The sequence below is a fragment of the Castor canadensis genome, chromosome 4 (genome assembly GCF_047511655.1).
Source record: "Castor canadensis chromosome 4, mCasCan1.hap1v2, whole genome shotgun sequence".
NCBI lineage: Eukaryota > Metazoa > Chordata > Mammalia > Rodentia > Castoridae > Castor > Castor canadensis.
In genome coordinates this window covers 106997531-107024708 of record NC_133389.1, presented here as the reverse complement: position 1 = coordinate 107024708, position 27178 = coordinate 106997531, and the positions used below count along the sequence as shown (strand labels likewise).

The window sequence follows — 27178 nt, the reverse complement described above, 5'->3', positions numbered from 1 at the left end:
TGGACTGGTTATGCAAATACGCAAGGACCCCGCGGACGCCCGGCCCCACAGGCTCCGCCCCTCTAACATTGCGCCTGCGCACTCTCGTCCCGCTCGCCCCGCCCCTTCACCTCCCCCGCCCGCGTGGTTACCGCCACCGCAGCCGCCTGAGAGGAGCTGGGGGAGGACGGTGGCCTGCGAGGCTCGTCGCAGACAACGCGGCGGCGATGTCCGCGAGTCAGGCGAGTGCCGCGGCGGCAGCGGCGGGGCTTCGCGCGCTGCAGGGCGGCCTGGGCTTTGGCCTCCCTCCGGTTCCCAGGAAGCGGGCCGTTGTCCTGTGCGGGAGCGGCAGCAGCAGAGGCGGAGGCCCCAGCGCGTCTCTCTCTCCCACAGCCTGAGCCAGGGGAGGCCAGGCGGCCCGGGGGCTGGAGGGGGTCCGCTGCCCGAGAATGGGAATTCTCTTCACCAGGATATGGAGACTGTTCAATCACCAGGGTGAGGGGCTCGGGCGCGGTCCTACGGGGGTTGTGGGGAGAGTCAGTCCCGGCCGAGTGGGCGGGGGTCTCGCAATACTTCCGGAGTGTGGGCAGCGTGGCCGGGCGCCGTTCCACGCGGGGTGCGGGCTGCTCGGATGCGGGCCCGAGACCCTCCAGTCCCTACTCGCCAGCGTGGGCATGGTTCCCGACCCACAGCCCTTTGTCTTAAAGAAGCCCATTCCGCAATACACCCATTGCTCCGATTTCTATCTGGAGTGGGACAGGTTTCTTGCCCCATGTCCCTATGTGTCAAGGCCTGGCCTGTTTTGTATCCCTTTCTTCCTCAGATAAAAGTGATAGGTTATGGCCCTAGCCGCTCCACTGAGCTACGGAGGATTGCTGAATGCGGAAAACGAGGAAGCGATCTTGACTTGCCCGGTACACTTTAGGCTTGCGAGCTTTCCCTCAGCTCCCACCCGCCTTTGGGAAGAGGGGCTGGGAGACTCCTGTGCCTCCTGAATAGTGATGGATTTCTCTCCATTTGTCTTATTTCTGACTGTGTTTAAGGTTAAGTTTAAGGTCATTATCCTATCTGTAGGTTATTACAGTTTTTTGCTTTTTGGCTCTGTTAAAAAGTGTTTCACTGAAAGCTTTAAAAACCATACCATATGAAACATTGATAACGTTAGGTCACTAGCAAATTACTAAGTATAGGGTGTTTTGTATAGGGATGCTTAAGTTCGTTAAATGCAAACATTGCCTTGAAATGCATAGTAGGTTTATTAAAATTTGCTACAAAATTAGTATGTAAAACTCCAGCGGATATAATTTAACCAAAAGACTGTAGTTATGATGATACAGTGTAGTTATTTTCTTTACACTCAAGTTGGGCTATTCATCATTCCTGCTGTCAGTAAGACCCACTCCTTGAAAGAGCTGAGCTGCCCTTGTAAAGAGATTGGGAAGGGAGGCAGCACTGGACCTTTGTGATCCCTATTCTTTTAAATCAAAGCTTATAGTTTAGAACACGTGATACAATAGGGAATAGAAGGTGATGTGGGGAAAGTGGAGAAAACCAGTTCTAATCAGCATTGACTCTGGCTTCTGTGTGTGTCTGCAGAGGGAGAGTGGGAACCATCCCCTTAACCTCTGGGTCCAGGTGTTCTCACCAGGTGTACCAGGGACTGGGGCCTATAAACTTTGAAAACATAATCTCTAGGTTTCAAGTATTAATACTTAAATTTTTGTAAAAATTGATAGTGCTTAGGATAGGTAAGATGTAGTGGGGTTTTTTGTTTGTTTTTGGCGGTACTAAGATTTGATCTCAGGGCCTCAGGCTCCCTAGACTGGCGTTCTACTTGAGCCACTTGCTGCTTGAGATAGGGTCTCTTGAACTATTTGCCCTTGGGCTGCCTGGCTTTTATCCTGAATCCTCCTGATCTCTGCCTGAGTAGCTAGGATTACAGGTGTGGAGCCAGTGGTCACCTGGCTATCCTAGTTTTAACATCCATAATCTTGAATTATTTTTAGTGGAGTTAGTGTTTTAACTCTGCTTTGAGGTTTAGCAAAATTTTGTTAATTGAGCTCTGGTACTGCTGAGAAAGTAGATAGCTCCACTTTCTATTTTAAATCAGTGATAAAATTATTTGTTTCTGTAACTTAGGAGTAAATTAGAGCCAACAGCTTCTTGTCATATTAGTAAATAACAAGAATACACATTGGTACCACCACAAGTTGCTAATATTTATGTTCTTGTAACCTGTAGTTTTGGTAAATTTTGACTGGATGTTCATTTCAGAATTAGGAAATTTTAGTGTAAGGAATCTACGAAGTCAAGTTCTAGAAAGTTACCTGTCAATATTGTGAAAGTGTGTTAAACAGCATGGTTGTTTTATCAGCAAAGTCACTTTTCATACCATTTGCTATTCGGCTTAACGCTAAATAGATACTTGTTGGTCTTTTTGGTTCTGTGTTAAAGTGGACATAAAAATTAGATGCTTTATTTTACCTACAGAAGATTCAGGACATACTCCTACGTTCTTTTCACAAAAAGGTGGTTTTAGGGGAATTGCAGAATTTGCCATGCTGATGAAACTTAAACTGTGCCAGATCTCTTTCCTAAAATCCCTTCTGAATAGCCTTTTCAGTTAAAGCTTAAATTTAATGCACAGTGAAAGCTAATTGCATACTGCTCAAACTAGAAAAACCAGAGGTTAGATGTAGGTGATACTTAGATTCAATAGAGTACAAACTTTACTCTAGATGCTGTAATTTACATCATTTTTAAAAATGTTTCAAGAGTTCTTTTAAATAGTTATTTATTTCTTCTAAAAAGGGAAAATCAAGGTTCAAGTAGAGTTATTTCCCCAGCCATACAGCTGTTTCATGACAGAGTCTGGCAAGTTAAAACACCAAAGAAATGTATTGCTTATTACTCTTAAAGGTGGTTGGCCTCAGATTTCCCCCCATTAACGGTCTCTCAGTTTCTACACTGTAAATCTTTAAGACTTTGAAGAGTTGCCATTCATGACTTTTCACATGTATGGAAGACCCTATTATCAGTGGTTTATTAAACATGTTTTTTAGCTTCTGTTCTACAGTAATAGGAATAAGGCAGGGAACAAGAGATAAATCTCTCTGCCTTTATGGAGCATTCATTATTGTGTGGGGATAGCAGCTGACATTTACTGGTTTTTGCAAGGTTAGATTCTAGGTATTTTGTACAGGTTGTTTGATTTAGCCTGTATTTAGTTGATCTTCACAGTTCCCCATTTTACAGAAGCAAAGAACCGTTGGGTAGTTTTCTTAAAACTAAATAATGAAACTAAAATTCTTATTACACCATAATTAAAAGTGATAGGCCTGGGATTTTAACCAAGGTCATGTACTGCCAGAGTTAAAGCAACATATATATATATACACACACACACACACACCCATATACACACACCCACCTTTGTCAAGGAAGGGTTCATGTTAGATAGGAGGACCTTTTGACACTTGAACTATGGAAGAGGTTGTGGGTTGTGGGTTTCCCCATTGATAGTCTTATATTGCTCTTTTGATTGGTTGTTAGAAAGGGAGTTATAAATTATGAGTGCTAGAGAAGCCACCTGTGCTACACAGACCTCTTGCTGAGGAAGCACCTCTACTTCTAGTTTTTAATTTAAGAAAGTTCAAACATATTCAGGAGAGTATGTAGAAGCTGAGTAGCCAAGGAGTAGACTGTACCATTTATCTTTATATTGCCTCCTAACTCCAATGAACCCTTTTATATACTCTGTGGAAATAAATGGAGCTGGGTCCTTTAATAAATGTTTTTCTCCTGTCAGCTGGCACAGAGTTCAGCTTTGTCAATAGACAGCAGCAGAGGGACATTGCAGGAGAAAGGAGTTTTTCTTCATGTTTAGAGTGTTTTCTTTCCACAGGCTCTGAATGCAGCACCAACACCTTCACTTGTGCCACATTCTTGCACTGTGTAATGGTCGGCAGTAGCCAGCAGCTTCCCCTAGCACTCACCTCAATTTGTTTCATAATGGAAGGCCGCCAGGCAAACACCTCCCAGTGAACAGTTTTCCCTGGTACCCTAGAGGGAGGATTTCTAGTTAATTCTATAGGCATCTCATTTGCTACTTCTCTGCCATTCAATTAAGGACCATGGCAGTGACCTCCAAGAAGGTCTTTATCTCAGTCCTGAGGGAGAAGAGAGAGCTCTATCTCAGCCCCCAGAGAGTGGATTCTTTTATATTTGTCATAAACAAATATAAAATGTTTTGTCAAAACATCTTTGCAGTTTTTTATTTTGTGGTACTGGGATCTGAACTCGGGACCTATACCTTGAGCCACTCCACTAGCACCACCCCTCCTTTTTTTTTTTTTTGGTGAAAGTTTTTTTTCAAGGTAGAGTCTCACAAACTATTTGCCTGGGCTGGCTTCAAACCTCGATTCTCCTGATCCCTACCTCCTGAGTAGCTAGGACTATAGATGTGAGCCACTGACAGCCGTCTTGTTTTTTATTCATATTAGTAAATCTTTCATTATTCCAGTCTCCTCTGATATTTCCTTTATATTAAACTTTCCAACTTCAAATTATTGTGTTATTTCTGTCTCCTGATTGGATCTCTTAATTTTGCCATGTGGCTTTTTCTTCAGCAACCTCTTAATACAAAAAAAAAAAGTTTTTTTTCCCCCCTAAAACCTTTAATTGCTTTTGCTATAGATAGCAAATTTATTTTCACAGTTTTTTTTTTTAATTGATACTTTTAAGTTTTGGAAACTGACTTTTTAATACGAAGTTGCTTAGTTAGATATCTCCTTCCTAGTCTCCTTCTAGGTCTGATTTATTTGTTCATTGAGGATACTTTGTTAAGTATGCTTTATTTTAGTCTCTGCACTGTGAACTGAGGAACAGTAGTGAACATGGCAAATGGGGTTTTTGCTCTAAAAGACATAGACAAGGCTTAGTGTAATTTAGATGTGAGGTGAGATGAGGAATCCTGCAACTCCCAATTTATTTGCCTCGATGTTTGTGTTTTCGTGTGATTTATAAGGTCTCCAGGATAACAAATGCTTTTTTCCCCTTAATTTACTGACTGAAATCAAAGGTATGTAAATTTTCATGTGTTTGTCTATTTATTTTGTTTTGTTTTGTTTTTTGAGATGGGATCTCACTATGTAGGTCAGACTGACCTCAAACTCTTGATCACTTGCTTCTGCCTCCTGAATGCTGAGATTATAGATATGCACCTCCATGCTCAGCTGATAAAACTTTTAGAAACTGGCAGGCTGCTTCAGTGTGTCAAAAGAAAATGAAGGAGAAGGGAAACAAGAAAAAGAAGCAGCATTGTGTTATGACAAAACTGTTTTTGGTAAACTAAAGCTTAAATGATAACTCACAGTTCCATCAAAGCATTACAGCAGTGTGTAGTTACTTTGGTTTTGGCTTATCTGAGTAAATACAGGAATGCTATGACACACATACTCTAAAAGAGAAATCATTCTAAGCAGTAAACTTGTTATGATTGATATGCATCAAAGAATTGGATTATTGAAAGCTTTATTACCATTTGTCCACAGTAACATTATCTCTTAGTATGCATATTATATTTTTGGTCCTATAGAGTATTTGTCTTGGAGTACGCTAAGACACTTTGTGGCTGCAAATTTATGGTTGTGTGGAATCTTGTTCCATCTTAGTAATGAGAAGAGCAGTTGGGGTGGTGCATATGATGTTAGAAAGTTGATTTAGTATTAGAAAGTGTGAGTAATCTAACACTATCATTGGAAATGAACTAATTTCTCACCGTTGAGTTGGCACCTTTATCTTGACCCCATTACACAAATTATGCCTTAATTTTGCAGTTCTTATTGTGACCCACATGCTGTATCTCAGATTTAGGAACCTGTTAAATGGTCATTGGTGTTTTATCAGAAGTCTGAGCACACGTGGGTGTGGGTGTGTGTGTGTGTGTATACACACACAAGACTCGAATAGGGACAAACCTTGGGAGGAAATGAAAAGGAGCAGGGTGAAGTTGGAAGTGAAAGTGGCTTGTAAATGTTAGGCCAGGGTGAGGAAGTTAAGATCCCCTGGATCATGGATTCTTCATTGGAATGAATGAAGAATGGAATCCATTCCAATGGAATCCATTGGAATGGATTCTTCATTCTTCACCAAGTATGCAGCTCCTTGTGTGTATGCTTAGAGTTTCTTCCTTTTTCTTTTTGAAGTATTTTAACCAATTTTTTAAAAAACACCTTTTATGTTCAATTATATTAGCCTATATTCCCTTGATTTACTTTAGAAATTTGAGTTTGGAGGTATGTTTGCATATTTATGTATTTGTAGGTGCCATAGGAATTTGTTGAATTTGTAAAACTGAACAGGCAGAAGAGGGAGGTTTTCTCCAGAGTAGTGAATGGTATTAGCAAAGGGAAATGGAAATGGAAAGTCCATGAGATGTTGTGGAGACCAAGTAGACTGACTTATCTGAATTTTAGTAGATAGGTCAAGAAATGGATTAAAAGAAGTTTTGGGTTAAGACTTCAACCCTTTTTTGTCATATCCATCCTTTTCTATTATCCATCCTTTTCTATCATATTTCTAATAATCTAACATTATTCATTTGTCCACTTTATCTATCAACATGGGGCATGAGCAGAAGGATATGTGACCTCCAAGATTTCAGACTTCGGTTATTTCCCCTCCTTTTTGTCCATGGCATTTTCATCTTCCATGTGCTACCCCAGCTAACCTTTTGCCTACTAAGACTTCCAGTCATTCCTTGTCTTAACTACATTTCTTTCTCTACCTAAATTCAGTAGCTTGAATCATCATTACTTCTTTTCACCATCTTCGACACTGTTTTCTGTTATTTTTCACCTGGCCAGACATGGATTCTAACACTGTGTCATCCATCATATTTTTTCTAGACACTGCTAAAGAAAGATCTAGAAAAGTTTTAACAGTTTAAATCTTTATCTACCATAGGTTATGGTATCTGACTTCAACTTACTGATTTTGTTGTTTATTCTGTACAGTGGCTTAAAAGATTATGCATCTTAACTGCTAACATCATCCTTTCCTCTGCAGGCAGTCAGCTTGTAATGAGCCTCTTCTACCTACCATCTGCCTTATCTCAGTGACTCTGTCTTATTGCACAGTGGTTTTGTTCAGGGCAGCTTTACTTGCTTGTCACAGTCAGCTTGTAGCCAGGTATGACAAAAAAGTTCTTTAGTATTTTTGTTGTTGTTTTGCCTATCTACACCTTTCTAAGAGTTAGGAAAAACAGTAAGGTTGGAATCAGAAAATAAATCATAGGGGCATAGCTAAAAGTCACTTTTAAAAATCACCTATACCCAAACCAGAGTTTTTAAATTTAAAGCTATCATTGTAGGAGGCTGGATTGTTTTTTCCATTGACGTCCTACTGTTAGTCAATGTATCTTTGAAAACTTCTTTTAGAATTTCTTTGGAGACAAATTTTTAAATCATTCACAGCACTTATTTTAGCTACCTGTTCTCTTGTTATCAAAATTATACCAAATGACTCCTGGATTTTCTCCCATTGTGAATGTTCAAAATGGTGTACCTCAGGCTCTAAAAGCAATTAAAACACAAAAGTAGCAGAATATTTTTGGAAAATGGTAGCATTAATATAAGTGTTTAACTTTTCTTAAGTGATAGACTATGTAAGAAACAAAGAGACAGTTTCTTATGTTTTGTGGTCTCTGTACATTACATTTACATACACACAATCTCATCCCTTACAGTTAATATCCCAGATTCTTGCCTATAATTTTATTGCTTACTTTTGGTCTTATCCTATTTGTATTCTTTTATGGGTACTGTTTCTTTCATTGGTTCTTTCTTTAGTCAGAGTAAATGTGTTTTCTTCCTGAGTTTTGGCAAGTCTATCTAAATTTTGTCCTGTAATACTTGAGGTTGCTACAAAATGTACTCCTGTAACATCTTATCTGACATTTTGAGAATGTGCTGGTTAAAAATCAGTATTCAAGTGGGAAACTGTCTGAATGCATTTATGTGTATATAGGTGCTTATATTAATAGAATGGAAGAAGAGCTATGTCATCAAAAGGAAAATGCTTAATTTTGGGACACAGAAAAATGCAGTATTAGATAGAATTGCCATGTTGTTTAAAAACTTCTCCACAGAAAAGGTACCCTGTCCTTAAAACTCAATTATCTGACCCTGGTGTAGGCACGGCCCTAATATAAAGATGAGGTCATTGGTTATCATAGCCTGTAACACAAATTTGATTAGAATTCCGTGTTTCCCAAGTAATTATCTGATGTTCATTCAGCAGCAGTGCATACTTTTCCTCAGGGAGAGATGACTTTTGGTGATGTATTGTAAAAATGCAAAAGGGGAGGGAGAACTAAAATAGACATGTCTTGGAAGGGAACTAAAGAAGTTGGTAATGAATGTGGCCTATAGGTATTGGACCAGGATAAGGAGACTGCACTTGCCAGCTAGTTTTGTTTTGTTTTGTATTTTTGAGATGGTGTTTTGTGAGGTTGGCCAGTCTAGCCTTGAACTTGTGATTTGCCTGCCTCAGTCTCCCCAGTTGCTGGGATTACAGGTATGTTTCACTATGCCTAACTTATCAGGCAGTTTTAAACAGTTTTATTGTGCTAATTTGTCATCCTTTTTTATACATTATTCGTTTCTGTGAGTTGCCTTCTCTTAGTCTGCCTAGTCTTGGAGTTTGTAGCCTTGTGAGACAAAGGGCTCTACATTAGGTCAATTCAGGAGAGGAATGCCATCTATGAGGCCTCTCAACTTTCCCTTAGCTTGTCTTTCTACATATTATTAACCCTTCAAGTATCACCTTTGTATTTGAGCCTTTTCTCAGTTCCTTAGTTATCTCTAAACATGAAATAGAATGGGTCCTAGGTCTTTAAAATGGTAATGAAGAAAACCTGTATGAAGGGACAGTACTTATCTTGTATCAGAAAGAGTTGTAGTCACCAGGAATATAAAAATGAATGTGTTCTGTACAGATAAAGGAGCCTTACTAAGCTGAGATTAGTGCACATATAAATAATTATGATACGAGCTATACTAGATATGATGTAGAAAAGCAGGAGAAAGTGATTCTTCATGGAAAACTAGACCTTAAAAATAGGTAGGAATTCCATAAATGAAGAACAAGAGAGGACAGTCACTCATAAGAAATCACGAATAGAGGCTGAAAAACATTTGCTGTGAAGGTATGTCTAGGAGGGAGAATGACTTAAACTTCACTTTAGGTAGCTAGTGATAGTGGTGAAAGATAAAAGCTGAAACCTACTCAGTTGGAAATTGCTTTATTTTACAAGGCTGAAAACTTAATACCTTGTCCTTCTGTCCAACTAGACAATCATAATTTAAATGAGAGTAGCATTATCAGCTCTGTGGTGCAACCCCCCCCCCCAAATTAGGATAGAAATAATGAGAAGATAGATTAGAGATAGGCCACTTAGGAAAATCTTCCAAGTAAGAGATGGGGAGGAATTTGGCTAGGACAGTGGGGAGGCGTATGTTTTTGAGATGGAAACAAATAGAACTGGGTGAAAAATAAGATGTTGGGGATTGAGGAAAAGATTGAACAAAATTGTAGGGCATATGAATTAATGGTTGTACCATTAAGCAAATTGGGTAAGACAATTAGAAACAGGTTTGACTGTTGCATTTTGGAAATAGAGAGTGGCACTATGTTTATCTGCTAGGTAGATTAAAGTTTAGGAGATACTTGGGAACACAGGTTAGAAACTTACCTCTTTTGGGGGTAGATATTGCTGTGTGCTGTCATTCTTGCTATATAATTCTAAAAGATAGGTAGTATTTTTCTTATTTTACAGTAATGAAGTGGTCTCACAGTGAAACCCATTAATATGTATAATTAACATGCCTTAGTAATTATGACTTTTTAAAAAAGAAAAATTAGGTTAAAGAAATAGTTGCCAAAGTCCATAATTCCATGAATTTTCCCATACTGGTTCTATTACCTATTGCTATCTGTAACAAACCACTTAATTTTGTGATTTAAAGTAGTGATATATTATTTTTTATGGTTTTGTGAGTTGACCTTAGCTAGAAAGCTGTAGCTTGAGAACTTGAAACTATAAAGTCATCTGACGCTTCAAGCAGGCTATATATCCATCATGGGTTCTTTATTCATGTGTCTGGCCTCTTAGCTAGAATGGCTGGGACAACTGGGGAGGGTAGATGCTTAGAGGCTGGCTAGTTTTCTTTCTCCACAAGATCTTGCCTATCCTGGTCTTCTTCACTCAATTGCAGAGCAGTCTTGGACTTATCAAGTGTCTGTTTAACCTAACAGGAATTGTCTAAAACAACCAGGTAACAACTTCAAGCTTTCTTGGTAATCTAGGTTCAGAAGTCACACACCATCACTTCTGTTGCATTTTGTGAGTTAAAAGTAAGTCCCAGGGTCATCTCAGATTCAGAAGGAGGGAATATCCCAAGGGCATGACTATCCAAGGATCATCTTTAGAGATCAGCTTCCTCCACGCACTGTGTCTTTGGGATTTGTTTTTACACAGTGTGGGAATAGGTGAATTCAAAGGTGTTTTGATTATGTGAAGTGAGTGTAAGAAGGCATCCTGGAGAACATGAGTGTTTGAAGGGAGTCAGTTCAAAACAAAACAACATCAACAACAACAAAAAAAACCAATGGTCAAGAAACAGGAAGAAAACTTAGAGAAAGTGATGCCACAAAGACCAAGTATGAAGAGCATGTCCCTGCCAGTGTAGCTGTAGAGTCTTAGACTTGTTATGCTACAACAGTCCTATGGTTTAAATGTATTTGTATAATTTACAGTTACCCATTGAAAAGACTGTCCTTTGTTTGTCTTATCCTAGTCACCCTACCCCACATATACCTAACTAATGGATGCCTAAATTCCACAGATAGAAGTCATTTGTAGATTGCTATGACTATACTTGGAATACTTTTCTGAGAGTAGACTTCCTTAGAAGTAGAAACAATATAGCACTTCTGGCTGCCTGGAGAGGTTGTTGGAAAGATGAGGTTGTTGGAAAGATGAGAGGTCTCTATGTAGAATGAGGAGTGTGGGGAAAGTGAGTGTAAAAGCAGTGAGGCTGGTCTTGCTAGAGTATTCTTTTGAGTTCTAAGAAGATAAAAAGTGCTATCACTGAAGTACACCATAGAAAAAAAGGGGAAAGAAGGGAATCCTTTTGTGTGTGCATGTCTATAGTTAATAAGTCACTAGTATTTTCTTTATTTCAGAGCACAAAGTTATCATTGTTGGGTTGGATAATGCAGGGAAAACTACCATCCTTTACCAATTGTAAGTATACCTTAAAATTTTATTTTTTCATTTCTAGTTACTTTTTCTGCCTGGTGATATTTGGTCAGTGACAGTAATAAAAAATTATATGGAAGTACAGTTAACTGTAAAGAAACAGGTTGGTCATAAACTTGTTTTTTAACCAAATTAACCAACTTTTCAAACTAAATTTAACCAGCTTTTTGTAGAGAGAACTAGAAATGCATGTAACATTGAACATGTCATATTTTGTATTAAAGCTTTTAGAAAGTCCTAGTCTTTATGTAGTCTCCTGGAATGATGTAGGATATTCTTAGTTTACTACCTAGTTCTAATTCTATGTAGACTCTTAGCTTACTCAAGGTATGAGCTAATGGAAAAAAGACATTTGGGTATAAAATATAAAAGGTTATGCTGCTTTGTCCCCTGATTGAAAAATTATTCAAATAATCCAGCTTCCTTACTAATTGTAATATATATGAATTTTTTTTTCAGTTCTATGAATGAAGTTGTACATACATCCCCTACAATAGGAAGTAATGTAGAAGAGATAGTGATTAATAACACACGTTTCCTAATGTGGGATATCGGTGGCCAAGAATCTCTTCGTTCTTCCTGGAACACTTACTATACTAACACAGAGGTAATGTTTCCTAATATGCTAGAACTTCTCTGTTCAGAATGCTTGAGGAAGACTTAAATTTGAACCCTTATAGTTAGTCTTTAAAACATATAACAGTATTTTGATATATGGAATTTAAGCATAGCAGAATCTTTTCCCTATTTCAGAGTCATAGTTCTGTATAGCATTCTGAATCTGTAGGGAAAATTAGTGGTTGGTTAGTCTGATTGTCTTAGTAGTCCTAGAACTTATCCTAGTTTTAAAACTTACCTTATTTTTTAATGACTTACACCTCACAATTTTAATTCTATTTTTTTTACTATTTATATTTGACTTAGTGTAGGAAATTCTAGTTAAGTGAAAGAGCTCTGGTGGTTCGATTCTTAGCCAGTTTTACTATGCATTTTCTTTTATGCAACACAATTGCACTTTAAAGATATCTTTTTCTTTTGATTATAAAGCATATTAGACACAATCACATGTTTTTATTTACATATTACTTTTTAGGAGGAAATTTTAGACTTGTGACACTTAAATTCATTGTGTAGGCCTGTAAAATGAAAGGCTGTGCCAGTTGTTTTTTTAGTGATGATCATAAGTTAATAAAATACACTTTAAATATATATAAAGACACTAGTAAGTGCCTCTAATGGCTGACCCCCCCCCCAGACTCCATTAAACATTTACTCATATTTTTGGGGAAAGGAAAGATATGCTAAACTAAATAGTGCATATTAATATGTAGTTAACTTGGGCATCATAAATCAGTTATCCCTAACTGTGTCTGGTTTCTTTCTTGCTTTTTGGTGCCCTTGGAATTGAGGAGGAGATGCAGTGGAGGCCAGCACCACAGAGCCTTAAGTCCTTCATTGCATTTCTGACACCAGTCTTATCATCACTTCAGGGAAGGGCTGTGCATTCATGAAGCAGATGCCAGTTAGATAAGGAAGAGAGCTTGTTTTTAGATAAATTTATTATTTTGATTTTCTAATTAAAACAAATTTAATTGTCACGTTATGGCCATACACATGCTCTTTTAGGTTTTCAGTTGGATGACTGGAAGTCACATAAATTTAGTACCATAATGTGTTTTTTTCTTACTGATTTATAGTGCAAATAGATAGATATAGATCCACTGATATTCAAGATTCTAATTTAGAAAACAAGCATGTTGTATTTTGGTTAAAATGTTAACATTTTTTTTCTCATTTCATTAAAAATTAGTAAGTATATTTGGGCTAGAAATTAATCAATTTAGGCTTTATAATGTAAGTATGTCTGGTTTTCCAATAATAGTATAAGATTCTAATATCTTGTAAGGTATGGTAGTATAATCTTGTAATCCTAGTATTTGGGAGGCTGAGGTAGGAAGATCTCAAGTTTGAAGTTAGAGTCTGTTTCAAAAAAGTTCTAATTTCTTGATATTAGTGGCTTGTAAGTCAAATACATACTTTATAAAATTTCCAATGTCAAATTATGTAATCATTGTAACTATGTAATCATTATGTAATTTTTTTGTAATTTTTTTAGTTTGTAATAGTTGTTGTGGACAGTACAGACAGAGAGAGAATTTCTGTAACTAGAGAAGAACTCTATAAAATGTTAGCACACGAGGTAAGTCATCTTTTTACCTTAGATATTGTGGGAAGGATATTTGTATTGTGTTCTTTATACTTTCTTATGAGGGGTTCAAGTTAAAAAATACATATATCTGTTGGCCTTGCCTGCTTTATGATTTCGATACTTTCCAAACTTGATGTGTATCTGGAAGCAAGGCTCCTACTCTTAGGTTTCTCTGCTACTGCCCCTTTAACCAAACAAAATAATGTGACTAGACACACTGTGTTAATCTTTGAAAAATATCACTAGTGACACAAGTTAAAAATTAAGCTAGCGGCTAGCAGTGTGTCTTAAGTGGTAGAATACTTGCCTCGCATGTGTGAGATCCTGGGTTCAATCCATAGAACTACACAAAAAAAAATTAAAATTAAAATTAAATAATATAGTCAACTTACTTACACTAGAAATTATAAAATCATGTATTTATTTACTGTAGTAGCAATTGGTTGATTTTTTTTTTTTTTAAAGATTGTTCCATGTTTTTTTTTATTGCCAGGTTGTTGAAATAAGTCTTGGCCACTTTTGTTCAGCTTTATTTGGTTTTCAGGGGAAGATTTTCCAGTCTCTTTACTTGAAACTAGTAGTTTCACCTCTGCAACAGCTTCCTGGTCATTGTTTCTAATCCTAGACTTCTTCTCCAAATTCCACAAGGAAGTCTAAGTGATTATCTAAAATCAAACCTGATCATATCACTTCCATAACTGAAATCCTTCAATGCTTTTCATTTTTCTTAAAACAATTGGTTATTTTTTAATATTATAGATGGTACTTTCTCAATTCACTTATAGGTAGAAGTAGAAAAATTAATATTTATATGTATGGCTTGTGGGGTTTTTTAATTTCAGTTGAATTTGAAGCTTTAAAAAGTTTGGATATCTTTGCAGTGAAGTTTTATATTTACTTAATATTGATTTGAGCTTTGCTTTTAGAACTTTGGTATGTTTTGGGCAACCTTTTGAGACTTTTAAGGAACTTACAGTAACTGGGTGCCAGTGGCTTATGCCTGTAATCCTAGCTACCTGGTATGCTAAGATTAGAAAGATTGATGTTTGAAACCAACTTGGGCAGGTAGTTTGTGAGACCCCATCTCCAAAATAGCCAGAGGAAAATGGACTAGAGATGGCTCAAGCAGTAGAGTACCTGCTTTGCAAGCATAAAATCTTGAGTTCAAACCCTAGTCCCACAAAAAGAATAAAGGAAGGAGAGAGGGAGGAGAGAGACAGACAGACAGACAGACAGAGCTGGGGAGGGGTGGGAAGTAAGTTATAGTAAAATAGTTTTACGAATTAAGGTAGCTCATTTTCCTTGTAGTGATCATTGCCACCAAAAATACTTTTTCCTATTTTGATCTTTAATCCTGGCAGCCATGTTAAACTTCCTGGGATTATGAAAAATATGTCTTGCCAATGTGCAATCATTGCTAGTTTGGGTTACAACCAATAAGCCATAAAAGAGGCAGATAAGTAAAGTTTTTTTTTTTTTCCTTTCAACCTTGTATTTTATATATATTTATTTAAAAAAGAACAACATTCTTCAGTTTATTCCAAAAGATTGTGTTATGAAGACTTTGGAAAAAGAAAAATAGGTATGAATGTTGTGTCTTGGTTGTATTTTTTACTCTGTTAAGATAGCTACTCTATTTGATTTTTACATCATCTGGTCAGTATTTTACACCAACAGGATCAGTATTTAAGGGCCCAGTTGTAGGGCTCAAACAAAATCTTTGAATTTTACTAGCAAGGGGCACTAACTTGGGCAGGTCACTTTTTATCACTTGTTACATTGTGGTCCAGAAAGTTCATGTGACTTGAACAGCCTTTTAAGAACCAGGTTTCAGATGTAGGTATCTTACTCAGGCTTTTTGGTAGAGCAAGACAAAGAAAAACACACAGATAAGGCATTGCTGGAAAGTGAAAGGAGACTGGACAAGGATATTAACAGAAGGGAACTATAGGTGAAGTAGTTCATCTGCGAGAGTGAGCTACTCAGTGGACTTGAGCAGAGTTCTGGGAGTAACAGTGGGAGCAAAGAATAACAAGGTGAGAATGAAAAATCAGGCAAGGGGTTAGTTGGGCATTTCATACGTATTACATTAATCAACAAAACTATATCATTAAAGTGATTCTTTAAATGTATTCCAAATTACAAGAAAATTTTAAATATGTCTCAGCTTCATCTTAAATGAAGTATAAAACTTTGAAGCGAATTAATCCAAATACCAAATAGTTCTAAATACCAAAATCTGAAGATTTCTTCTGAATGACTCAACTTCTAGGAATTATCTTCACAAATGAAGACTTGAGAGACAAATTGACAACTGGAGATGAGGTATAGAAGATGCTAAGTAAATGTCTCTTGAACTTGCTGCTGTTCATCTCCTTCACTAAACTAAAATACATTGCAGACTCTTAAGAAGACATAATCTGTAGCATTAGTAGTGTAAAGTGTCTAGAATGGTACAAATGATTACTGTTCACCTTAAACTTTGACCTCTTCCTATATCAAGTTGATAAACACCCTTGGGCCAATATATTTTCTGTTGTCATAATGTATAATTGGTTTTGAGGTTGGGTAATAGAAAGGAAAGGAAGATTTTTCTTTCTTCTAATACTCAAAAATAGGTAAAATAGCTAGTTTTTTAAATTAGTTAAGAACTCCAAATAAAGTTTGAGTCTTTGCAATCTAGAAAGAATTGTATTCAGTTTTTTTTCTGTTTTAGAGAACTTTCAATAAATTTATTTATTGTGTGTTCATATTTTCAGTTCAGGGGCTTCTCTAAATAATTTCAACACTAAGAATGACGAATACATATTACTTATAAATAAAACAGCATAAAGTACATGTCCTAATTTGTGACAAATACTTATATCAGAGGTTTGTTCTTTGAACGTGCCAGCATTTGCAAAGCTGACCTATATAAAAGATTTCAATACACACCAGCAAGAGCTACTGAAACCTAGAAGATAGGAGAAAGGAATAAAATTCCATGGAAAGTCCATCTGCTTAGTGACTCACTCAGCCATGTATCAACTATAGATAATGATCCATTTTCCATTCAGGACAAGAGGAAAAACATATCCTGGATAATGACTATATAATGTACAAGTCATACTCCATATCTTCAGCTTTTTCCTCTTTTATATAGACGTGAACTTAACTATAGGTGAAACTCATTGAAAAGGAAATCCTAAAACTGTTAACATTCTTACAGTATCCCTTTCAGAACATGCATGCTATTCAGGCAACTGCAATTGTGATAGCATTAATAGCTATCATCCTACAGAGGGCACTGCAACAAAGAGTCAGTTTTATATAAACTAGGAGTCAGTATTGTTAAATAAAACATTTTGCATAACTCCTTTTAACCAAAGAAGAAATTTACTACTCATAATTTTGTTTTTATCAGAAAGAATCAAAGCAGTCATTAAAAGTGTATTCTTGCAAGATTAAAATAATGTGGAACACTGTCAGTTTCCAGTTTCCAGTTTACCTACTGTAAACTTGCTTTAAACACATATGCACATTATTAAAACCAAAATATCCCATTAAAATCTCTATTAAAGAGGCCTGGCATGCACAAGGCCTTGGATTCAAGCTGCAGCACAACAAAAACAAGAAAATAGAAGAAAGATGGCATTCAACATAAGTGAGAACTTGTGGCAAGGTGCAGCACCTCACACTATCTACTTGGGTAACATCAGGAGGATCACAGTTCTGGGCTAGCTCAAGCAGAAAGTTAGTGAGACCCTCTTTCATTCAGTAAACCAGGTGTGGTTGTACATGCCTGTGATCCCTCCTATGGAAAGCCATAGGTAGGAGGATAGTGGTCTGAGTCTAGCCCATGCAAAAATACAAGTATTAATTTGAAAAACAGCTAAAATCTTTTTAGGACTACTAAATTTGTGCATACTGGGCTAACACTGTACCACTTGAGCCACACCACCAGCTCTCGGCTACTGTATTTGGTTAAGGGTTAGTGTGGAGAGTTTCTTGTTCAGATCATATTCACAATAATGTTGATTGTTAGGAACAAATTCAGGAAGCATAAAGAACTTATCTCAGAGTCCAAGCATAGAAGTAAGGAAGCTTGATAAATTTTATGTCAATCCAAGATGACCCTGTTATATGTTCAAATCTAAGAAATATTCATGGACAAGGAAGTTAGGTATCAGAGAATAAATAAGGTTGGTTTAAGATTGTGCTTCTCAGGCGAGAATTAAGCACTAAGGCCTTGAAGCATACATTGTTAAATTCATTTAGTTCCTGTGCCCCTAGAAGATACTAGCCATGTCCATTGTATACAACCTGCAGTTTTGTCATTAAAATCATTTTCTATGGAACTTAATTTTCTTGTGGAACCCTGCTTATGAAAGGCTGGTTTAGGAAGTTTAAGGGAAAGGAATATGTGCATACAAAATTATTTGAACAACATGGAAATGTTCAGAGAAAAAGTAGATTGCTAATTAAAACAGTGTTTAAGCCAGGTGTGGTGGTGCAAGCCTGTCATTCTAGCCATTGGGAGGCTGAGGGAGATTGAGGCATGGGGATTGTGAGTTTGAAGCCTGGATTACATAGTGAAACCATCTCAAAAATAAAACAAGCAGAATAAATAAAATTTTTAAAAAGCAGAGTATGTTTATATAGTGAGTTTATATAGTAAGGCAAAAACTGTAAGGTAAAGTAGAAAAGTATAAGGAGGGTAGAATTTTGGAGAGTTTTTGAAGACCATGCTAACAGGTAGCTCTTAGTAGCTGTTGAAGCCAAGTTAGTTTTTTTGGTTTTTTTTTTTTTAATTGGGGTGGTGGGTATATATTTTATATATATTATATATATGACTATTAAATATAGCACTTAGGACCGTAAAAATGTTCTTCTGAGACTGAGAAATATGTAAATCCATACAAATACTTATTTTTTACATAAAATGTGTTTGGTGTTGAGTTTACTTCTATGAGCTGTGAGATTGTGTACAAAAGTTAGGAAATGATGGGATTGTGTACCAGGTGTATTGTGAGAATAGAAAGTAAACAAGATATTCTAGGTAACTAAGATCATGAAAAGTAAACTGTTAACATGAAAAAGTGTACTGACCTTTAAAGTTTTGTTTGCTTTTATAGGACCTAAGGAAAGCTGGGTTGCTGATTTTTGCTAATAAACAAGATGTTAAAGAATGCATGACTGTGGCAGAAATCTCCCAGTTTTTGAAGCTAACTTCTATTAAAGATCACCAGTGGCATATCCAGGCATGTTGTGCTCTTACTGGAGAGGGGTAAGAAGTCTTCCTCTTAGATAACATTCATTTGGCTTAGAAATGTCTTTGTCTTCTTAAAGTCAATAAATATTTAATGGAGAGATGTAAGACAGTTGAGTCTTTTTAGAATGATTCTGTAAACACTAAAACAGACAACATAAGCATAATATACATGAAATGAACCTCCTGAACTAATACATGTACGCACATAGATGATGGTCGCTGTAGGAGCTCAGAGAAATGAGAGCATCAACGAGAGCTTGAGAAGTCAGGAGAACTTGTTATGGTGATGATGAAAGTGAAGAATTAACAATTGCTAAACAAATCCTGTCTCTGGAACATTTTCCATACTGTGTCTTATTTAATCTTCATGACAGCCCTACAGATTGATTGATTTTTGGCAGTACTGGGGTATGAACTCAGGGCCTCTCACTTGCTAGGCAGACCTCTACCACTTCAACCATTACCCTAGCCCTTTTTGCTTTAGTTATTTGTCAGAGAAGGTCTTGTATATTTGCTCTGAGGGCTGACCTCAGACTGTTACCCTCCTACCTATGGCTCCCACATAGCTTGGATCACAGGAACAAGTCACTACACCTGGCTTATTGATTGATATAGGGTCTTGCTAGTGTTTTGCCCAGGCTGGCCTCAGCCCACTATCCTCCTTATCTCTGCCTCCTGAGTAGCTGGGATTACAGGTATGCACCACCACACCTGACCCAATCTAATTATTTTAAATTCATATTTTAGGCATAAAGAAGTTGAAGATGGTTCATATGTTAGACTAGTTTGGGGATATTTGCCATTGTCACCAGTGTAGTCAAAAGGAAGTTATTGTAAGTTTTTAAAAAGTTTGGGGCTGGGGTGTGACTCGGGAATAGAATGCTTGCATAGCATGGACAATGCCATGGGTTCAATCTCCAGCACTACAAAAATGAAAAAAAAGTTAGAATTAGAGCATGATAAGAAGGTCCTTGGTTCTGGAGTGAGAGGTGTGGAAGAGAGGTGAGTGCCTATAGTAGGATTTTGCCTGGGTCTAGTGCCCAGAGATGAAAGTATTTCAAGAAGAAAATGATGACCAGCTTTGTAAAATGTAAGGTCAAGGACCAGGAGGATGGAGAGAATGCCATTGAATTTAACAATGATGGAATAAATTAAATCAGTCGATTAGATTGGATTCTGTGTATTGGGAAAATGGGCAGAGAAAAGTCAGTCTAGTTTAAAAAGGAAGTAGACTTTAAGATAGTGTCTCTAAACTCTTTATTTTTTTGGCTCTGAGCTCTTGAGTATGGCGAGAAAGGGGTGGTTGGAAATAGAATAAAAAGTTAAAAGAAAGAGCAAGCTGAATTTTTGTTTTGTTTTGTTTTGTTTTGTTTTGTTTAATATGATAGATCTTTACATATTTAAAAGCACCAAAAAAGAATTGAATTAGAGATGAAGGATTCTAAAAAGACATCTTTTGTAGAAAATTAATTTTATTCTCATCTTATTATACTGGGTACACATTGTGACATTTATATAAGTGCTCACAATATATCATAGTTGAATTCACCCCTCTATCATTCTCCTTTATTCTTAGACTCCCAACATTCTTAGACTAGTTTCATCAGGTCTAATTTTTCCATTTTCATACATGAGTACATAATATTTCTACCGTATTTATCCTCTTACATCCTCTTCTTATATCCTTCACCTCCCACTTTAGGTTGAGGTTCTTGAGTCATTTGAAAAAGGCAGAAGTTTTGAGCATAGGTAAATAAATTAGGTAAAGTGAGAAATTCTTCTCCTTTCCACACCATGATGACAGGAGAACGAATATGAGTTATTGAAGCCTAATGTTAGAGAAACAGATGACCAGATTCTTGGTTTTAGCTCTGGTAAGCATTTTGACTCAGCGGATTGGAGATCACAAGCTTTGGAACTTGGTCTCGTTTTGCCTTCCACTCTACCATTAGCTGACTTGGCTAAGCCTGGGTTTCCTCTTAACATGGGAAGGATTCTGATCTTAGTGTAGGGAAGGTTCATTAAAACATTGACCATGAAGTGCTTAATACAGTTTCCAGTCCATACAAGGTAAGTACTATTCATTTTAACGGTTTAGAGTTAAATGTGTTCATTTATTATTTTGTATTATTTCATAGTGTTTCCTATCAGTAAGTTAAAAGTAGAAATCTACTTTTAAAAGGAAATCTTTTTTTATAGAAAAAAGTATAGGCTTCCTCCAAACAACCATTTGTTTGCCTTGCTGACATCTATTTGTATCTTCTTTTATATTATTAGACTCATGCTTGACCCCCCAAAAACTGAGTTTTTAAAAAATGTAGGATGCTTTTTCATATCTTCAAAAACTTATGAGAAATCATAGTTAATACTTCATAACAATTCTTTTGTTGTAACATAATACTTAAAGCCATTTCCCTCTTGCTAAACATTTGGTTTCTTCTATCCCAATGAACATCCCTTTCAGTATTTGAATTAGTTCATTTATTCATGGTTCAGCAGTGTTTTACTATTTCATGATATGAACAGTAATTTAACTTTTCTCTGTTTCTAGACATACAAGTTCTTTTTCCTATTAAAATGCTTTAATGAATAATAGTCTGTACATAAACTTGTTTACCTGATTTTTTAAAGATACGTTTCTAGAGTTAGTTAAAAAAAAAAAAGATACAGAACATCGATATTTTTAGTATTTTTGATCATCAAATTGCCAGATTACATTTTATGGACAATTGTGTAATTATTGAGCTGCTTTTATGTGTCAGGCACTGTTGAAGGCACTAGAGATAATTGAGCCAAAAGCACAGATGTTCTGGGTGTGAGAGTATGGCTGCATGCTGTAGCATGACATTAAATGGTACTGACTAGTTCAGGTAAATGGAGGACAAGTGTTACCTTGTTACAGTTTGTAGTCCATAGCATTTAATCATATGATTTTGTTTTCTTCATAGATTATGCCAAGGACTTGAGTGGATGATGTCACGACTTAAGATTAGATGATCGCTACTGAACTCTTCTCATAGACTTTGTATAAACAAAGTGCTGGACTTTACCTGAAAGCTGCAAAAATTAATGGTTTAGATATATTTATAATAAACTGATTTAAACTTTTTCTATAAGAAGAAACATTAAGACCACTTATTTGAAAACAAAGATGAAGTGTCACCTTACAATTTGCTTTCCATTAGCTCCTTCCAAAGTACATTATTAAAGCTGTGATTGACATTTTCCTCATAATGAATCCTCTCAGGACATTGTATAGCCTGTGGTAAGTACAAAGGGAGAGGAAGACATTTTGAATTTAAGAGCTTTATTGTCAGTATAACCCTCCCTGGTTAAATGTTGTTCTCTTCTTGTTCCACTAAATCAAAATACAAATCAGCACAGATACTATTTCCAATTTTTTAAATGTAATATCACTTATGAAAAGTATTTTGCTTAGGGTTGTGTATGTATTGTGTATATACGTCACATTTAGGTTAATGGCTTTGAAAGCAAATCACACAAAAATTAATACTATCCTTAGTTATTACCCTAATGAGATAAGTACTGGCAGTAGTGTTAAATGTCATTTTTTACCTTCCCCTTATGTTCTCTGTATTGTACTAACCAGGTCTCTACCCCCCAAATCATTGAGCTGCTCTTGAAAGAGACACATGGAAATGTGTAACCCAAATAAGTGGACTATCAGTCAGATTCTTGGCTATTATACTACTAATGGACAGAATTGACATTGAGCAAGTATCAGATTATTCCTTTTGCTGGTCTTATGTGATTAAAACTATGAAGTGATTTCTTCTTAATTAAAAACTGTTGTGTATAACAAATATGCCCAGAAAGGTAGCATTCTATAAATACTAATAAATAGTTTGACTGTAATCTTTTTAAATTATATGTCAAGCAGTTAAAAGTGAATTTGAAAGTATTCTCCATGCAGCATTGATAATTTCTTAATTTGCAAATTTCTTATTTTAGGAGTTGAATAGTTTGAGATTTTTTTGTTTCTTTAAGAATTCTTGTATCTTCCGCTACACAGGTGCATTGTTTAACAAGTGTTTTTTGAATGCTTATAAGAATTTGGTTGGAAATCGATTGACATATACTACTTGTACTAAGAATAAGTTGACCCAAAAACACCTTTTATGTTTGCTTAGGGTATTTTAATTTTAAATACCTAAAAGTTAAAGTTGTTCCTGGCTTAACTAGAAATGAAATGATCCTAACTGTGTTAAAAAATATTCTGGGGTACTCTATTTGTACCTCTTTCATGCCCTGAAAATTTGAAAGCTAATCCAAATTGACATATTTTAGACTACTCAAGAAAAGAAATAACTACTTTTAAACCAGCCTTTTAAATTTCATGAAGATCTTGGTAAAGAATAATAATAGTATATACTAAGCATTGATGGAACTTTGAAATTCTTTGTATACAATATAAAATACTCAGCATCTATATCTGAGTCAGGCATGGGAGATCAGTGTTACATTGGATGTTTTGTGTTTTTTATTTGTGTTACAATTTTCCAAATACAGATACAATATTTGTCAACATATTTTTACAAAAGTAAATCCTAACTTACTAAGCTTTGTTCGTATATTCTCATACTTTTCCAAATCACTGTAAGATACTACTTGTATATTAAAAATTCCCTTTAAAACTCAAGTCGTCAGAAACAAATATTCTGTAATGTAGCCTCGAAAAATCTTCCTTTTTTTTTTTTTTTCTTAATTTGTCCTTGGTCCCTTGGGTTGCTGTCATATCAGCTCAACACAATACCAGCACATTCTCTTGTCAAAAAAGTGTTGGCTAAACTTATTCGTCATTGGATGTTTAAAGCATGTACTGCATTGTTACTGTTGAGTTAGTGTAGTTAGTCATTGATATAACATCACGAGCATGCATGAAATCTTATACCACATTTATAAAGCACGACTTTTTAATTTTGTACCTTTCTAGGTCAAGCATCAAAATAAGATGGTACCTGTGTGCTTGTAGGTAAAACCAGAATTACAACTGGATAAAAAAGACTTAATTCATGTATGAAAGTATTAAAATTATTTTAACAGTATTATTTCCAATTATTTCCTTTTGAAGTCGTATTGGCAATTTATATGTAATTTAAGTGGAATTAAGCAAAAATGCTACTCTTAGGTATAAACAACTATCATTTATTAGGGTCATTGTGCTCAACTTTGAAAAGGACAAAGATTTATACTTCTGTACAAGTGGTTGGATTTAAATACCTTATTTTGATACTAATTTTGAAAGTCATATAACCTCTCGATATTTTGGTCAAAGAGACCATATGCTCAAGCATTTAAATATACTTAATTTTGTCACAACAGCATTTATAAAGTATATCTTTCACATTATATTGAGGGTTCTTGGTTGAGATTTCACTTTTCTTTATATTCCCAGCACGTCTTGTCCATCATGACTGGCAAAGAATATAGTTGAAGGAAGATGGGTTGGGAACAGTGGGGAGTGGCTATTCATTTTCTTAGGTGACATTTTGCCTTAAGAGTAAAAAGTACTTTACTCTGCTGGTTGTCATTTTTAATACAGGTGGTGACCGTGAATTTTAGATAAGTATGGTGTGCAATAGAGAGAAGAGTTTATGTTTTCTGGCCTTTAAGAAGTGCCTCATAGGTATTACAGTGATGCGCAGGGAGCTTGAGGAAAGGCGTGAAATCCCTGAGACATTCTTTTCCTTCTGTCTGAGTGTATAGAATTAAGATGCCTAGAGATGGGACTCAAATGTCCCCTCTCTTGTGGGCTCTTTATGTTTCTTGCTGTTACTGCAGCAACCACATACAGTACAGACAACCTCAAAATCTGTTTATATTAGAGTAAATAGAAAACTATAGACAACTTTCTAGTTTTTCTCTGCAGGCATTTTGGGGAATGTATCTGTAGTCTGCTCTACTTTGTATAGTATGGGAACTTTGGGGTCATCCTCTCAGTTGCCTAGTTGTATTCTGGCATTATTCCCATTTTCAGGGCTGATGAGAGACAGGCTTCTTCACATGACTTAATTTGACCCCTCCTGCTTTCCAAATGTAATCTGGAACTTGCTTTAGAGTCAGCTTTCCCTAGCTCAATGATCCTTGCACTCCTGCATATTCCTTCATTGTCAATGAAGATATGTTTTCATTGTATTAAGATATTGTAAACTTTGCCTATAAGCCATTGTTCCTCAAACCATTAGTTTTTGAGTAGCTTCTGTAGTTCCTAGCTATCCATCCATCACTGACTTGATTCACTGATTTGGATTATGATTTTGCTCATTAAAGGGCACTTTTGGAGTTGTTGAGTCCATTGGAAGATCATATTGCAGTGTATACAGCACATAGATGACAGTAGTGGAATCCTATAAGTTATACTGTATTTAACATTTTAATGCTTCCTAATTTTAACTAAAACTGAATAGTAGATTCCGAGAGATAAGAGGAATAACTACTAGTTAGGACCAGATGGTATTATATGTGTGTTATCTTTGCAGTACCAAGAATGATTATGTTTTGGAGAATACCTGTTTTAAATTGGAACAAGATGCCAAACCAAATCTATAACTAGTGTTTAAAGTTATCCTTAAACCATTCCCCACATTCCGTGTGTTGTTTCCTCAAGTCTGCTTGAAAAACGTAGATGAATATTCTATGTCTAGAGGAATTAGCCTAGTTTTACAGAACAAGCCTGTTGAAATGGGCTTTAAAAGACATCAGAATAATCAGCCATCATGCATTGACTGTGTAGATGCCGATATAGATAGAAAATAAATATTCAAAGCTCCTCATATAAAAATAAAACTGTCTCATGCTCCCTCAAAAATGTATGATGGATTGTTTTAAGACCATGATAATGGAATGAGAGCAAGAAAGTTGGAATTTAGTGCTTTGATTTCTTAAAAAGCAACTGCCTCTATTTAACCCTAAAAGGTGTGAAGTTGTGAAGAAGCATAAGAGGATGCGGTTGGATTCATTATACAATATACGTTACTGATTGTCTAGATCTTATGTATTGTTCTAAAACTGAAAGTTTAAAAATTTGTGTGGTTTTGCCTGCTAGATACTCTGTCCTTTGGTAGAAAATTCCCATAGTCTGTACTCAAGTGCCTAAAATTGATTTGTGTTATTTTTTAAGTCCATCTAATAAATTCTATGTGGTTCCTATGGTATTATATGTGCTTATCTTACTGATGACATAGACCTGAGGGTTTCTAAGTCACAATTTGTGCTTTATTTGAATGAAAATGCTTGAAATTGAAGATACCCACTTGACTCTTAACAAACCATAGTGTGAAGAAGCATGAGTAATGCTCTAATTTCTTTTTTCTGATAAAAAATGTTCCACAACCCTGGCATTAGTTAATACAAAGACTAGAAAACTTTTTATGCTTTTTAACAATCTTAGCTGTATATTATACTGTATGTTTGGAAAGTTTATTCCTTGCCTACAAGTAGCCTCTTAATTCTAATAACTAGTAGTTAGTAATTTTGAGTGTCATTATCATTTAGATCTTGCTGTTTCATTTGTGTATATGTGCCATACCCTCTACTTTATTTAGATTCTGCTTATAAATCAAAATATTTGACAGAATCTTACCACATATTTCATGTGTTATTCCATAGAGTGTAAGTAAATTCTAGGGCAAGGTTTGACTATATTTTCAGTGATGTACAACTATGTCATGCTAATAGTATAAATCATCTTGCATGGAGTAAAATGTGTATATGACTTTAAATTACAGTAATGATCATTATTCCTTTTCCTCAGACTTTACATTGATGATAATTCCTCTCATTTTTTCTTGGAACTAGTGCATTAGATTGGGTAGCTTTTTCTTGTGTAATGTCCTTCTGTGGTTCCATGAGATGGAGTAATACCTGCAAAGCACTTTTAAGGTATTTTTTAGATTTAATGTCCATGATAACACCTATATTTAATGAGGGCTCTTTTGGTTGCCAGAGATGAGAAAGATGCATACTAATCCTTTTAATTGGTGCATAAAATATGTTTTACTAGTTGTATTGATTTTAATTATGATAAACTCTTCTTATAGCTATTTATCTTTCTTGTTTATCATTTTTCTAAAGAAGCCTAGATAAAAAAAATGTGTTTTAACAAGTCTCTTTGCACAACCCATCACAGCCACCACCACCAAATTGAATTCTATGCAAATTAATAAATAAATTAGAAAGCCTTTTGAAAAATTTTGGGTTTGTTTTAGTGAATTTACAATATAATAAAAGTTTTCATAAAGCTTTGCATGCAAGAACAGGTAGAAATTTTGTCTTTATCATTTTATGACCTTGTGTTTCTCTGTATTCTAGGGAAATTTCACACACAAAGAAAATTCCAGTAAGCAAGGATAGTGGACCACTTTGGTGCTTTTTTTTGTATAGCCTCAGTGCAGAT

General features: G+C 35.8%; 1 protein-coding gene across 3 annotated transcripts; it reads left to right on the top strand.

Moving 5' to 3' along the window:
• Positions 1-123: 123 nt before the first annotated feature.
• Positions 124-25937, top strand: Arl5a (ARF like GTPase 5A). 3 transcript variants are annotated; one of them, XM_020177547.2, is made up of 6 exons: positions 124-474; positions 11227-11287; positions 11762-11909; positions 13419-13502; positions 18626-18777; positions 21711-25937. In XM_020177547.2, exons 1-6 carry the CDS (start codon positions 429-431, stop codon positions 21757-21759), a joined length of 540 nt encoding a protein of 179 aa, XP_020033136.1. In that variant the 5' UTR covers positions 124-428; the 3' UTR covers positions 21760-25937. The 3 variants fall into 3 exon arrangements, with proteins under 3 accessions (XP_020033136.1, XP_073926884.1, XP_073926885.1); XM_074070783.1 differs by having other exon boundaries at positions 139-221; XM_074070784.1 differs by lacking the exons at positions 124-474; positions 11227-11287 and adding an exon at positions 11325-11405.
• Positions 25938-27178: the final 1241 nt, after the last annotated feature.

Excerpts from the sequence above, each read along its gene's own strand:
- Arl5a (XM_020177547.2), top strand. The coding sequence starts at position 429 with ATGGGAATTCTCTTCACCAGGATATGGAGACTGTTCAATCACCAGG. Across the intron at positions 475-11,226 it reads GAGACTGTTCAATCACCAGG|AGCACAAAGTTATCATTGTT; the intron begins GTGAGGGGCTCG and ends TCTTTATTTCAG. Across the intron at positions 11,910-13,418 it reads CTTACTATACTAACACAGAG|TTTGTAATAGTTGTTGTGGA; the intron begins GTAATGTTTCCT and ends TAATTTTTTTAG.